This window comes from Delphinus delphis, chromosome 7 (assembly GCF_949987515.2).
Source record: "Delphinus delphis chromosome 7, mDelDel1.2, whole genome shotgun sequence".
Taxonomy (NCBI): Eukaryota; Metazoa; Chordata; class Mammalia; order Artiodactyla; family Delphinidae; genus Delphinus; species Delphinus delphis.
In genome coordinates, this window is record NC_082689.1 from 104,175,890 (window position 1) to 104,190,254 (window position 14,365).

A 14,365-nucleotide genomic window follows, 5' to 3' on the forward strand; every position below is an offset into this window, starting at 1 on the left:
AGAAGGCTACCAGGCCACCCTCTCCATGGCCTTCACCAGACCACAGAAGTCAGCCCTTAACTGGGGACAGGGTCTCTCAGCCCCTGGATCACACCGCAGCCCAGACAGGACCTGTTTCATTTCCCCGCTTCTGAGTCTGGGTCATTTCACGGCACCTTCCAGTGACATACGCTTTGGCCCTGCTGGGGACCATCTTATTCTGCTGTTCCTCCGCTGCCCAGGGCCCAAGGGTCACTCTGGGACCTGGGCAGGTGGTCACGGGAGCTGATGTGGCATCCTGGTCAGAGAGTCCAGAAACCCCCGGGCCATGTGCCTGGGGAGATTGTCCTCCTCTCAGGTGGGGCCTCAGTCTTCTCAGCCATGAAGAAGACTTTGGGTGAGATGATTTTTAAGTCTCCTGGGGTAGGGGTGGGGGAGTCTGCACTCTTTAGTGGCAGCAGCAACACTACTAACGATCAGACGGGCAGCTGGCCTTCTGCGTGCCCCAGGTGACAGGCTAGTGTCGCCTGTGTTTGTCCTTCCACCCTCCCTCCCTCCCTCCGTTCCTTTCTTCCTTCTTTCTGATTTTGTATGTAGGTGGGGAGGCTGCTTGGGTGGGATGGCTCTCACTGAGCTGGACCGTCCCGTACACACTGCCTTTGCATCCTGTCCCCACCACGCGTTGCCAGGGCCACCCCAGCCCTCCCCGCCTGGGCACTTAACAACCCACATGCCTCCAGGCACTTCCGCAGACCCCTGATTGGACGGTTGAGTGTGCTCACTGCAGGTCTCTCCCCTCCTTTTCCCCCACTGCCCTCCCATATCTGCTGGGACAAAATAGTGGCATGTCTTTCCCATGGTGCCACCATCACCACCTATGGGCTGGGGGCCCAGCATGGCGAGGGCTGCTGCCTGGGATTTGAGGTGGGGCTGGCGGCAGAGCGGGACCAGCTGCAGGGCGAGGAGGGATGTGCTGAGTGTCCGGGCAGCTGGGCCTTGGGAGGAGAGGGCTCTGCGGGGCGGTCCTGAGAGGGGAACCAGTGGGCACCGGCAGGGGCCGAGGTGCCTGCCCAGCCCTGCCCACCTTCCTCCTCCCCTGCTCTCCCCCCTTGCCATTGTTCTGCCTGGTCCCGGCAGGGCCGTCCAACATGCCACCCATGGGACGTGGGCCCAGCTACCAGAGTCAGCCTGCTTGGCCCTGCCCCTTGCCCCTTGCTCAGGCACAGGGCTTCTGGGCATGGAACTGAAAGGGACAATTTTAGGGGAAGAAGTGGGGAGCAGTTCTCATCTGTGTCACCCGGCTCAACAGTGGAGCCTCAATGCATGTCACCTGACAAACTAAAAATTCAGTCTGCAGACCATTTAGGGCCACATGACCTGAGGCTGGGAGGGACATTTTTTCCTCTGTCCTGTAGATGACTGTCACCTGGGCCACATCCTGCCCTGTGCTGGGTTTAACATCATGCACAGCCCCAAATCCAGACCCCGAGTGTGGCAGTGACCCTGGCAAAGCTGGTGGACCGGCGGGGGGATGGGGGTGGGGAGAGTGGCGAGTGGGGCCTGCCTAGAGCGTCCAGGTTCCCTCTGAAAATCCATGGACTGACTCACCAATGCCCTCGTTCATCCCAGGATCCTTTCCTGCATTCAGTGGGGCTGTGGGTCATGGTGTCCTGGGTCCTGCAGTCTGAATCCTGGTGCCCTCTTCCCAGCCTGTGTTAATCATGTTTGTATTTTCTGATGTTTTGACACCTTAAAAAGCTTGCTGACGGTTTGGGGTTAGCAGGTGCAAACTATTATATCTAGAATGCATAAACAACAAGGTCCTGCTGTAGAGCACAGGGAACTCTATTCAATATCCTGCAATAAACCATAATGGAAACACACACACATATATGGATCACTTTGCTATACACCAAAAACTAACACAACATTGTAAATCAACTACACTTCAATAAAGAAAAAAAGCTTGCTGGCTGCAGAGAGACTGTTCCTTCCAGTGCTAGCCAATTGTTAGAGACAGCAAAGGGCTCAGCCTGGAGCATCTCCTTACCTGACTCTCACACACCAAGCCAATATCCCCTCCCCTAAATCATGCCAAGGTGAGGTACCAGGCAACTTGAGACCACTCCTATAGCCTGAAGTCCACCAGAAGCATTCACATTGGCCAGTCCTGAGCTCATCACCCTGCTCTGCCCCGCCCTGCCCTGCCCGTGGCCACAGGGACACAGGGACACAGGCTCTGGCTTGGCTTTCCCTCACTCCTGCTCCTCCTTCCTGACCAAACCTGGTGCTTCCCCGTGTGGCCCTGCCTGGCACGGTGTGCCCTGTCTTCTCAGGAGACGCAAGGAATAAATTCTTCTGTCAATGGCACTGGCCTCTCTAGCTGTCATTTTGTCAGCTCTATAAATTAAAATCCCCTGCTTACACAGCCCAAGGCCCATCTCTTTTTTCTCTCTCTGCACTGACTCCCTAACCTCTTCTCCTGTTCTCAGACAGCAGGCCACAGCTCCCAACCAGACTTCTGTTTCTCCCCTCTTGCCCTTCAAGGAACCTTGCAGACGTGCACTACCCATGACCTTGTCTGCAGTACTATTAAATAAGGTATAATTTCACCCTTAAATTAGCCCAGAATGTCTACAGTGTTAATATTCACACTGGGGAGAGAGCAGCCAAGCTGGCTCCTTCAGGCCCTGGTGGGCAGGGGAATGAAAATGAAATCAAGCTCTTTGCAGAGGGATTTGGCAAAATATTTCAGGAGCTTTAAAAACAGGACTTATCAAATGAATGATCTTATTATCATTTTTAAATTTCTAACTTTAATTTTTTAATTGAAGTATAGTTGACTTACAACATTGTATTAATTTCAGGTGTGCATTTGGTAATTTGACATTTTAATAGGTTATACTCTGTATAGAGTTATTATAAAATTTTGGCTTTTTCACTGTGCTGTACATTACATCCCTGGTAACTTATCTATTTATTCAGTTTTAACTTACCTATTTCATATCTTGTAGTTTGTACCTCTTAATCCCCTTATCCATTTTGCCCCTCCCCCCACCTCTCTCCTCCCTGGCAACCACCAGTTGGTTCTCTGTATCTGTTTGTCTGTTTCTGCCTTGCTATGTTTGATCATGTTTTATTTTTTAGATTCCACATATAAGTGATATTATATAGTATTTGTCTTTCTTTGCCTGACTTATTTCACTGAGCATAATACCCTCCAGGTCAACCAATGTTGTCACATTTGGTAAAATTTATTCTTTTTTTATGGCTGAGTAGTATGCCATTTTATCTACATACCACATCTTCTTTATCCATTCATCTGTTGATGGACACTTAGGTTGCTTCCATATTTTGGCTATTGTAACTAGTGCTGCTGTGAACATTGGGATGCATGTATCTTTTCAAATTTGTGTTTTTGTTTTCTTTGGATAAATACCCAGGACTGGAATTGCTGGATTGTATGCTAGTTCTATTTTTAATTTTTGATAAATCTCCATAGTGTTCTCCATAGTGCCTCCACCAATTTACATTCCCACCACCAGCATAGGAGGTTCACTTTTCTCCACATCCTCACCAACACCTGTTATCTCGTCTTTTTTTAAAAAAAATAAATTTATTTATTTATTTATTTTTGGCTGCGTTGGGTCTTTGTCCCTGTGCGGGCTTTCTCTAGTTCTCTAGTTGCGGCGAGCGGGGGCTACTCCTTGCTGTGGTGTGCCGCCTTCTCATTGTGGTGGCTTCTCTTGTTGCAGAGCAAGGGCTCTAGGCACGTGGGCTCAGTAGTTGTGGCTGGTGGACTCTAGAGTGCAGGCTCAGTAGTTGTGGCGCATGGGCTTAGTTGCTCTGTGGCATGTGGGATCTTCCCGGACCAGGGCTCAAACCTGTGTCCCCTGCATTGGCAAATGGATTCTTAACCACTGCGCCACCAGGGAAGTCCCTTTTTTCTTTTTCATATAGCCATTCTCACAGGTGTGAGGTGATATCTTATTGTGGTTTTGATTTGCATTTCCATGATGATATCTTTTCATGTGCCTGTTGCCCATCTGTATATCAAAAGGAAATGATTTTACATACTGATAAGGGCTTACGAAGACGTTCATCACAATGCTATTTATAATAGAAAGAACCGAAATAGCCCATAAAGGACTGACTGTGTTAATAAACAGGACATGTCCATTCCACCAAAAACAAACAAAAAAATTCACATTAACAATGTCTGCATTTCAAAAATTATTTTTAAAAATGGTAAAAGAATGAGAAAATGTTAATTTTTAAGTAATAAGGATTACTAGAATTGAATGAGAAAGATGGAAACTTTGTAGTAAGATGTGCAAAAAGCATAGCAAATTCCCCAAAGAAATTTCAATATATACATGATGATAATAGCATGGTGATGAAAACAACTCATTTAGATTACAACTTCATCTTGTAATAGCTGCATATGACCTTAGGCAAGTCAATTAATCTGTTAACATAGTAACATCATTTATAAGATAAAAATAGTATCAAATTCGCATAAGTATATTGGAGATAAAATATGACCTTTCATGTAAAGTTTTAGAATAACGTCTGGCGCAAAGCAAACAATAAACTATCATTTAGTTGATATAAGTAATCATTTAAATTCATATGGAGTGTATCCTACACACACATACACATTTGTATTTGTAGGGTAGATGTATGGAATAACTGCAAGGTTAAACAAGAAATCATTACAGCCCGTGCCTCAAGGAAGGGGAATGAGGGAAGGTAGTAGTTGAGAAGGAGAGAAACTTCCCACCCGGCACGCTTAAAAATTCATATAATCTAAAAAAAGGCAACACAATCCTACAAAGAAGTTAAAATTTAAGAAAAATTTCACTTTCAATCCATCCCCTTAATTACAGTCCCGCATACACTTTTATTTTTCCCGAGTATTTTTTTGCAGAAACGAATGTACTGTTTCCCTTTTTACGAAGACTGCAATCTACATTCTTTTTATGCGTACCCTTCAGTATCGAAGCATCTTCCCGCCAACTGCTGTTGGATAAAACACCATGTACAGTAGTCAGCCCCCCGTATCTGCGGTTCCGCACCGCAAATTCGACCAACCCCAGGTAGAAATATTCAAAAACAAAATTCCAAAGCTCCGAAAAGCAAAGCTTGAATTTGCGTGCACCAGCAACTATGTACATATTATTCGCAGTGTATTTACAACTATTTTCTTAATGCATTTTATTAGGTACAACAACTAATACCTAATAAGTAAGCAAAGTATTACAGGAGGATGTGCGTAGGTTATACTCAAATACTACGCCATTTCATATAAGGGACTTGAGGATCCTCAGATTTTGGCATCGTGCAGGGCTCCTGGCACCAAACACCCAACAAAACACGGGGGTGGGCTTCACGAGCTAATAGCGGGATGCCCCACACCTCTAAACCCAAGCCCCAGCCCTCAGGCCCACGTGGTCCGAGGACCCCTTCCCGGGCTGTTTTCGGTGATGCCTGTCGGAAGAGCCCGGCCCACCTTGCTATGCCTTCCGGGCAGCGCCTCAGGCAGAGCGGCGGACAGCCCGGCCTTCTGCGCGCCGTGGGCCTGGGAGGACCCCAGCGACAGCCCCAGCGCAGGGCCCGGTGGACGCGGCCGCGGTGGTGGCGGGCGTTGTGACTGACGGCGCCGGTTGTCTCCCGAACGAACTCGGCTGGCCACCCTCGCCGCCCTGGCTGACACTCGTGCGGCCGGCGCCATGTCTGTGAGCGAGATCTTCGTGGAGCTGCAGGGCTTTTTGGCTGCCGAGCAGGACATCCGAGAGGCGAGCCCCCTCTCTCCCCATCCCCTTTCCCTCTCCTTGCCTAGCTGGGCCGCGACGCCCGGCCCTCCTCCGTCGCTCAGATTCGAGCGGTGGGGAAGCCTCCGGGGGTGGGTTGCTCCCGTCTTGTTTTGGCTCAGGGCACTTCCCTCCCCCGGCCCCCGATTCTGCTGCCAGGTCCTGGTTCCCTGTGTTCGGGGCTCGGTTCCTTGGCATCACCTACCTCATTTGGGTGTCAGTTTTCCTCCTTTTTAGCGTATGATTATGTCGAAGCCTCAGTTAGCGCTTGGGATTCAGACGACACGTGTTTGTTGTGTTTGTTTATTGCTGTCTTAAAAGCACGTGTGCCCTTCTCTTTAAAACTCTCCTATGGCTTCTCATTCCACGTAGGATAAAAATCCAGACTACTGTGGCTCACAGCTCTCTCTCTCCAGTCTCATTTTACGCCTTCTTCCGTTGTGTGTTATGCTCAGTTTACCTCCCTTTTATTCCTCTAGTTCCCCAAATAGCTTCCTGCCTCAGGACTTTTGCACGTACTGCTTGCTTTTTCCGGAATGCACTACTTTCCCACTCTTTTCCTGGTTATCTCGTGTTCACCTCCTTGATGTCAAAATGTAAATAATTTTTTACCCTGTTATGTTTACTTCTAGTAGTACGTTACCATTAAAAAAAATTGTGTGATGGTTATTTTTTAAACGCCTCCCCCGTTATACTCTAAAGGAAGGAAGGGACCGCCTGCTTGGTTCCTCAGTAGTTACACAGTGCCTAAAAATGTGCTCAGTGAATATTTGTAAAATGAATGAATGAAAAATACCCGATCCTTGTATTATGTTTCATTCTTCTCTTGTTGGTTTACGTGTGGGTGCCTCATCTCCTTTAGTGTTGGAGTGGGATATTTTGGGCGAGTGGGTGGCAATTAGCCTTTGAAGTCTATATCAGGAATCTAAGGCTTTTTAGTGACTTCCTGAAGGTCTCACAGAGGAAGTAAGTGGAAAAGTCAGAATTCAAATCTGGATATTTTGTGCACCATTCATGTTCTTGTAAAGGTTGCTAGTGTTTTGAATCTACGTGAAGGTGTCATAGATCAAATATGCTATTTAGTATATTTGGTTTGAGGCTATGATAATATAATGATTATGTTGGATTTATTTGATATTTTCATCTTTAATTCTTTCTAGGAAATCCGAAAAGTTGTACAGAGTTTAGAACAAACAGCTCGAGAGATTTTAACGCTACTGCAAGGGGTCCATCAGGGTGCTGGGTTTCAGGACAGTAAGTTCTTTGTTTTGATTTTGAAGGTTTTTATCCAATTTATTGATCTCTCATTTAAAGAGTTAATTTACATCCAGAAGACATATCAAATCTGTATTATTTACTCTGAAAAATGTCTCTCATGCTTTATGGTGAGTAAAAATTGGTGAAGTGGGTGAGTTGATTATTTTACAGGTTTCCAGAATTCTGTGTATTTTGATATTCTAGTTTCACGTAGGTGGAAATAGGAATGTTTTCTCCTGTGATAGAGTTATACTGATGATAATTGTGGTAGTTTCATAGCTGTCTTGTGTATCTAGCAACTTTTATCTGGCTCTTTTTCTTAAACCCAGTCTTTCAGTCATTGAAAATAATTTAATATGCATTTGTAGATAATGAAATGGCCAGTGTAAAATGTTGTCAATGTGTTTACAGTCAGCTCTTCTTTGGGTATCAAGTACGAGAAGTTTAGACATGGAACCTCCATTGTAAGATGTAGTCAGCACAACTGAGAGACCTGAAATATAGTTTCAGAAACATAATGATATAATGATGTAATTAACAGGTGTCAGGGGCAAGTCATTTTTCTAGGTGATACAGAGTTGGTCAGCCTGATTGAGAATAATTATAAAGCTGCCTTTTGACCAAATATGGGAGAAGCAGTCCAATTTTAGGCATCCTTTGGGGACTGACTAGGAAAGGCAGCTTAAAGATGAGGTTATTTATGATAGTTTACCAGTATGTTACCCAACATATTCCCTTTTAGCAATTTTTGTTTGTTTATTTTTTAGTAGGGAAGCTAGATATGAAATTTTGAGAGCCAGATTGAAAGCAGAGCTGCATACCCTACATTTGGTCATGAGATTTTAAAAAAATTTCCAGGTAGACTACATAGATTGTTAAGCAAGAAGTGTATTTGAAATCTGCTCAGTCTGTCATTATTATGTTTGATTATCTTTTTGTGATCAGTTCCAAAGAGGTGTTTGAAAGCTCGAGAACATTTTGGTACAGTAAAAACACATCTGACGTCTTTGAAGACCAAGTTTCCTGCTGAACAGTATTACAGGTTTGTAAGACAACTAACATCTTTTATAACGTTAAGTAAAAAAAGGCAAGAGAAAAATTATATGTACTAAAATGATTGCTTCGGTAAAAATCCCTCTACTTAGGAGAAGCAACAGAAAGGAAAAGGAACTGTTAATAGTGGTGGTATTTTAATGGTGACAAAATTGTTGATTTTATTTTTTTCTCCCTTTTACTTTCAAAATTTTCTTAAGGAACATGTATAATTTTTGCAATGAAAAGGTAATTAAAAAGAAAATATGTATTGTGTGAAGGTCAAAATAGAGAATATCTTTTTAGTATATTCAAGTTACTTGTGAAGTTGGATGAACCCTATCTTTGCTGTTAAGGTTATGGGATTAAGTGGCAGTGTATGTGTGTGTGTATAAATATACTGAATATCGAATTTCACTGCCAAGTGACATATGTGGGTAATATGCCATATCTCCTTGAATGTACAACACTATTAATTTTAAGATACAATGTTATTTTTTATACCACTAGGGAAAAAATTTGTTGTTAATCATAATTGTGAAATGTAGATTGTACAATACATCATGATATCATAGATGTTAAACTGGGAAAAACTGAGTGTTGATGAAATATAGTAAATAGGAACCTAAACTTTTTTACTTACACTTGCTTTCTCACTAGAGAAGATGTTCTTTTAAGACACGTTATAGGCAAGGAATAGTTAGGACATGTATGTGGGGAGTGGATAGTATAACCTCACAAGATTCTTTAAAGGTAGGGGCCCGCAAACTACTGTGGCCTTTTATATTTTATATAAATATATTTATATTTTAAAGAGTTGTTAAGAAAAAGAAAACAAACAAGAGTATGTGACAGAGACTGAAAGTGACCCACAAAGCCTCAATCACAGAAAAGGTTTGCTGACCCCTGCTGTAAGGTAATAACTGATGCTTAGAGAAGTAGGACAATAGAACTGGCAGGGTCTTTAGAGACCATGGTGTTTGGAGTTCACACACAGGCTGCCCTCTGGCTGATTTGGACCTCAGAATGTTTTGTTTGGCCTGGGTTTTGTTGAAAGATGGTTTTGAATTTGTTGCCACATTTGAAAATCAGGAGGCATAGCATAAATATCTAGGGGTTGTAAAATTTCTATTTCTTTTTCAGGCTCCTAGCTCGGTTTAACTGCAGTATCCCAAGGTTTTAAGTTCACTTTTTAGTGACTGCAAATGGTAGTTATTTCCTATGTGTGTGAATCAGGAGTTTCTTGATACCCTGCACTCAGTTCAGAGAATAACACAGTCAGGTGCTGAGGCTGATGTACAGTTGTGGCTCTCATCAATCTTCATTCGCCCACATTTATTTTTCTCAGAGCAGTGTTATTGTATTTACTGATTAAACTTCTAAAGCACAGTTGCTCTTGTCCATAGCCTTTGGTTGTAAAGTTTTGCATTCATCAAAATTGGACCATGCTTCTCATTCATTAAAATTATAGTAAGTAATTGTTATAAATTTGGACTGGCAAATCCAGTCCAGTGTACTTACGCTGAATCCATCTCATATACTTAAATGTCACATTGCTCTTACACGCTTTATAAGTTTTATTTGAAAATGGCCCCACTCCTCACGTGTCTGGCCATGGCTGCCCCCGTTCTGTCTTTCTGATGCTGGTGCCTCACGCTCGCTGCAGGTTTCACGAGCACTGGAGATTTGTGCTACAGCGCCTGGTCTTCTTGGCAGCCTTCGTCGTGTACTTGGAGTCGGAGACCCTGGTGACTCGAGAGGCGGTCACGGAGATCCTTGGCAGTGAGTGTCCACAGGCGTGTCTACCTGCAGGGCCAGCTGAGGTTTTGTCGGGGGGACTTTCTATTTATGGAAACAAATGAGAGCTAAATGGAAAACGGGTTACTTGGAAACAGAAAAACTAAAAATATGTAGTGGCTTGCTCTTTGTACTTGGGCGTTCCTTTGAGTTTTTAAAAACGTCAAGCCTACAGAGAAGTTGAAAGAACAGTGCAGTGAACCCCTGTGTACCCCTCACTTAGATCCTCTACTTGTTCACATTTTGGCCCATCTGCTTAGTCTCTTACTGTGTGTGCCTTGGGGGCACGTGTGAACCGTTTGAAAGCCGGGTGTAGAGACCATGACTTGTCATTTCAGTGCTTCAGCATGCACTTCTAAAAACAAAGGTATTCTCAGACACAACATATATTCTTGGTGGTATTATTATTATTATTTTTTTTGGTTGAAAATTTATTTATTATTTTTGGCTGCGTTGGGTCTTCATTGCTGCACATGGGCTTTCTCTAGTTGCGGCGAGCGGGGGCTACTCTTCATTGTGGTGCGCGGGCTTCTCATTGCGGTGGTTTCTCTTGTTGCAGAGCACGGGCTCTAGGCGCGGGGGCTCAGTAGTTGCGGCGCATGGGCTTAGTTGCTCCGCGGCATGGGGGATCTTCCTGGACCAGGGCTCGAACCCATGTCCCCTGCATTGGCAGGCAGATTCTTAGCCACTGTGACACCAGGGAAGCCCTTTGGTGGTATTATATTTTGAAAGAAGAATGGAAGGAAAAATTGAATTCTGCTTGAGAGCATGAAAAGTCCACAGTGCCAAGGATATGTCCACATTCAAAAGATAGTTTTGAAGGACTTGTTCCTTTTTCACTTTGAGAGAAATTACACGTGTGTGCATGTGTGTGTGTCTGTAGTTTAAAAAATTTTTAGGTGTAAGTTGTATTTCCATCACGACCTTGTCTTTGTTATATTTTCTAGTTGAGCCAGATCGGGAGAAGGGATTTCACCTGGATGTAGAAGATTATCTCTCAGGAGTTCTCATTCTTGCTAGTGAACTGGTAAGAAGCTTAGTGATTTGTCATTTGCTCTTTTGATTTTTCCACTTCATTGTCAGTTTTTTAAAATGGGTACAAAAATTCAGAAGCCTCGTTCTTTTCTAAGCCACCTGTCGGCCACAGGGTAGTCATTGACTGTGTACTGTGTGTGTTAGGTTTTGCTGGGATAGCGGTTCAGACGATGAGGTGGCTGTGCACACTTAACTATTGTGTGCATTTTTAGAAGATGAGAATACCTCCTTTCAAAGTAGTGGTGAGGCATATATTCCTGGTGACTGCATTAATTCATGTAATTGTCTGGGGGAACAATTTAACTATATAACTGTATAAATTATTCTTGCCTTTATCGCCTTCATCTCCTGAGAAATTATCCTATAAAAGTAATTCAAAAGAAGAGAAAAAGCTGTTATAAAGGTGTTCACTATAACCTATTCATATTTATGAAAAGTTGGAGGCCACAGAAACTCCAACAAAAGGCCGATGATTTCTTAAGTTATTAAGTAAGTTAGTAAGATCAAGCAGTTGTCAGAACTGGAATTATGAGGGGCAGTATGGAGACGTGTTGCGGCCCACGGGCCTCGTGGCCGCGGCCAGGAGGAGGAGCCCTGCTGTGACATCCCTGCTTCTCTGTCCCGCAGTCGAGACTGTCGGTCAACAGCGTGACTGCTGGAGACTATTCCCGGCCCCTACACATCTCCACCTTCATCAACGAGCTGGATTCCGGCTTCCGCCTCCTCAACCTCAAAAACGACTCCCTGCGGAAGCGCTACGACGGCCTGAAGTATGACGTGAAGAAAGTGGAGGAGGTGGTCTACGACCTCTCCATCCGTGGCTTCAACAAGGAGACGGCAGCGGCCTGTGTGGAGAAGTAGGGGCTCTCCGCGCGCCCCGCTGACCCCAGCCCGGCGCCTCTCACGGTCGTTAGGATGCCCATCGCTAAACACCGCGCTTCATTTTCTTAACCGGTTGTGTGGTGTATCAGAGTTGAAACACTTTTTTTGGGGGTGAAAGAATAGCCTTTACAAGGACAGAGTTTTCTTTGTCGTTTCAGTGAATTTGCTCTGTAACTCAGTGTATTTCAGTTCTGTCAAAAAGTGTAAATGCCAAGCTCTTGGTAAAGTTCTTTTCTTGCTTACCCTGATGCTGTCGATGTACTGATGGAGAGCTTTACTGTCTTGTTTGTGATTCTTCCAGGAGTGACCCTTGATGTTTTCTATATCCAAATTAGCCATCCATACCCAGGTATGCCCTGGATACCGTATAAAAATAGTTAACTCAAAAGGATGGTTGCCAAGCGAAGGACAAGTTATTTTATATTTTCCTTCCTCATTTTAAACCTTCTGAGTAAATCAGATGTTGAATTTTTTTGCAAGGGAAGTATAGCCCCAGGGTTCTCTCTCACTGCCATCAAAATATCAAAGATTAAACTGCAAAGTCAAGTTCAGCAGATTATTTGGGGACATTTTTGTATTAAGGATTGAGTAACATCATCTGGCTCTGCTTACCAGGTGGGGATAGGGGTAGTGTTTTAAAACACCTCTGTGTTCTGATGTTGCCTTAACATTCTGCTGTTGCAGCAGGTAAACATTGCGTCCACACACATCTTGAACTAACATTTCATATGATGTACTTCAGAGCTATGAAACTTTTTACCTAATAGCCAGGTAGACTGCTAGGTCTGGGAGTGTAAAGCCACTCAGCGGAGTTAATTCTCAACACCCTGACTGGTGATGTTCTGACTGAAGAATGCTGTGCTTTGTCTGGAAGTAAGAGAAAACCTTGAATTAAAAAACAAACAAACAAAAAAATTAGCTGATTTGGTCATGTTTTTTCGAGTAAGCAATTCTCTCAGGTTGTTGATTATTCCAACAGTCAGGTTTTACAGTTTTGGGCAAGTCACATGTATCTCATTGGCACCGCCCCCCTCCTAATTTTCAGGTAGTACTTGCCATGTAATTTTGCTGTTGAGATATTATTAAAATGGTGACTTAATCCACAGCATCTTGGAGCTCACTGAAGGGAAGGTGCCAGTGTGTCCAGAATAATAGGAAGTATTTAGAAGTGTCACCCTCTCATGCCTAATACGGGTTTGGGCTTCCTGTTTGTACAGTAGGATATCTGGCATGGCCATCAGAGCTGTTATCAGGCTGAGTTAAGGACTGATCAAATTTTCCATCATGAGGAAAGAAGTAGAAATGAGACATGAATTGCTATGCATAGTTGCATTTTAGAACAATTTCCTTGACAGCTCTTTCTGCAGAAGAATTTGGAAAGAAAGGTGTTATGGAGTCTTAAAGTGCCTAGGATGGTCACCTCAAATGTGCAGTAAGAGCACTGCCTGGACTGAGCATAAAAGGCTTTGAATTGCATGATCAGACATATGCAGTAAGTTTGATCATAGCTTTCTTTGCCTCTTTAAGTATCAATCCTGCTTGAGAACAGTAAAGTTCTCGGCAGGAGTTGTGGATTTCACTTTTCACAAATAACGTTTTAAGTGGAGGAGCACATTCTGGTTTTATACTCCGTTCGGGGATGTACAAGTGTCACGTGTATGATTATTCTGTTGTGTGTGTTGCCGGCTTGTTGTAAAGCAATAAAAACAGTTTCTTTCTTTTCTTTTCTTTTTTTGGTCTTTTTGTCACTTGGTGTGCTGCCATGAGAACTCTTCTACATGGGCAGTAAGTTCTGAATGGTTTTTGAGGCTGAAGAAGACTGGGGTGATGAGCCCACACTGCTGTGTGGTAGAGTAGCCAAAAGACAGCAGCCACTGAGCTGTGTACTGTAAAGCGTAGGTAATGTTGCTGTGCTCTCCCCTGCTTGGGAAATAACTGGTATTTTAACCGAAGATGTTGAGAAGCCTTGGCTCTGGTTCCGGAACACCAAGATTGCTTTTTCCAACTTTAGAAAATCAAGCAGGTTAGAGAAAATAGAGGTGAGTTAGTGGATGCTTTCTTTATAGATATATTTATGAGGGGAAGATGAGAGCCCCATAAATACTAGAAAGGATTTGCCCTGTCTTAAACTTGAACAATGAGTGATGCTTAAGAGAATTTAATAAAGAACAAAAGCTCCTTTGGCTGTGTTCTGAGACCTTGACTTGAGCAAGTGGCTAAAGGGATGATTTGGATATGCAGGCTGCTCCTGCCATCGTTTCATGATTGTGCGCTCAGAAGTTGTAGCTTTCTTCTTTCGTGGTCTAGACCGAACTGTTTGTCCCAGGTAGCACGTCACTGTCATGCCTCACACCAGAGTAAGATTCTCCCTGAGCCTGAAACAGTTTTTTCTTAGTCACTGTAATAAGCATTAAACAAATAAAAACAAACCGTCCCCCTTCCCCCCATACAATAACATTTAAGGGAGGTGAAACTGACTGGGATGGTTGGCTGAATGAGGAAGGCATGAAGGAGGCGGAGGCATCCGGCCTAACTGTCAGGTTTCTGGTCTGGAAGCCTCCAGGAGGCTC

General features: G+C 43.9%; 1 protein-coding gene across 2 annotated transcripts; it reads left to right on the forward strand.

The window, feature by feature from the left end:
• Window positions 1–5,579: 5,579 nt before the first annotated feature.
• TSN (translin) lies at window positions 5,580–13,517 on the forward strand. Of its 2 annotated transcripts, XM_060016948.1 has the most exons (6): window positions 5,580–5,777; window positions 6,953–7,046; window positions 7,995–8,091; window positions 9,748–9,863; window positions 10,826–10,905; window positions 11,541–13,517. In XM_060016948.1, the coding sequence occupies exons 1-6, from the start codon at window positions 5,712–5,714 to the stop codon at window positions 11,772–11,774; spliced, it is 687 nt and encodes a 228-aa protein (XP_059872931.1). In that variant the 5' UTR covers window positions 5,580–5,711; the 3' UTR covers window positions 11,775–13,517. The 2 variants fall into 2 exon arrangements, with proteins under 2 accessions (XP_059872931.1, XP_059872932.1); XM_060016949.1 differs by lacking the exon at window positions 10,826–10,905.
• Window positions 13,518–14,365: the final 848 nt, after the last annotated feature.

What these genes read in the sequence shown, in the direction of transcription:
- TSN (XM_060016948.1), top strand. Translation starts at nt 5,712, where the DNA reads ATGTCTGTGAGCGAGATCTTCGTGGAGCTGCAGGGCTTTTTGGCTGCC. An exon ending in GGGTGCTGGGTTTCAGGACA is followed by an intron (nt 7,047 to 7,994) that starts GTAAGTTCTTTG and finishes TTTTGTGATCAG; the next exon opens with TTCCAAAGAGGTGTTTGAAA. An exon ending in CCTGCTGAACAGTATTACAG is followed by an intron (nt 8,092 to 9,747) that starts GTTTGTAAGACA and finishes CGCTCGCTGCAG; the next exon opens with GTTTCACGAGCACTGGAGAT.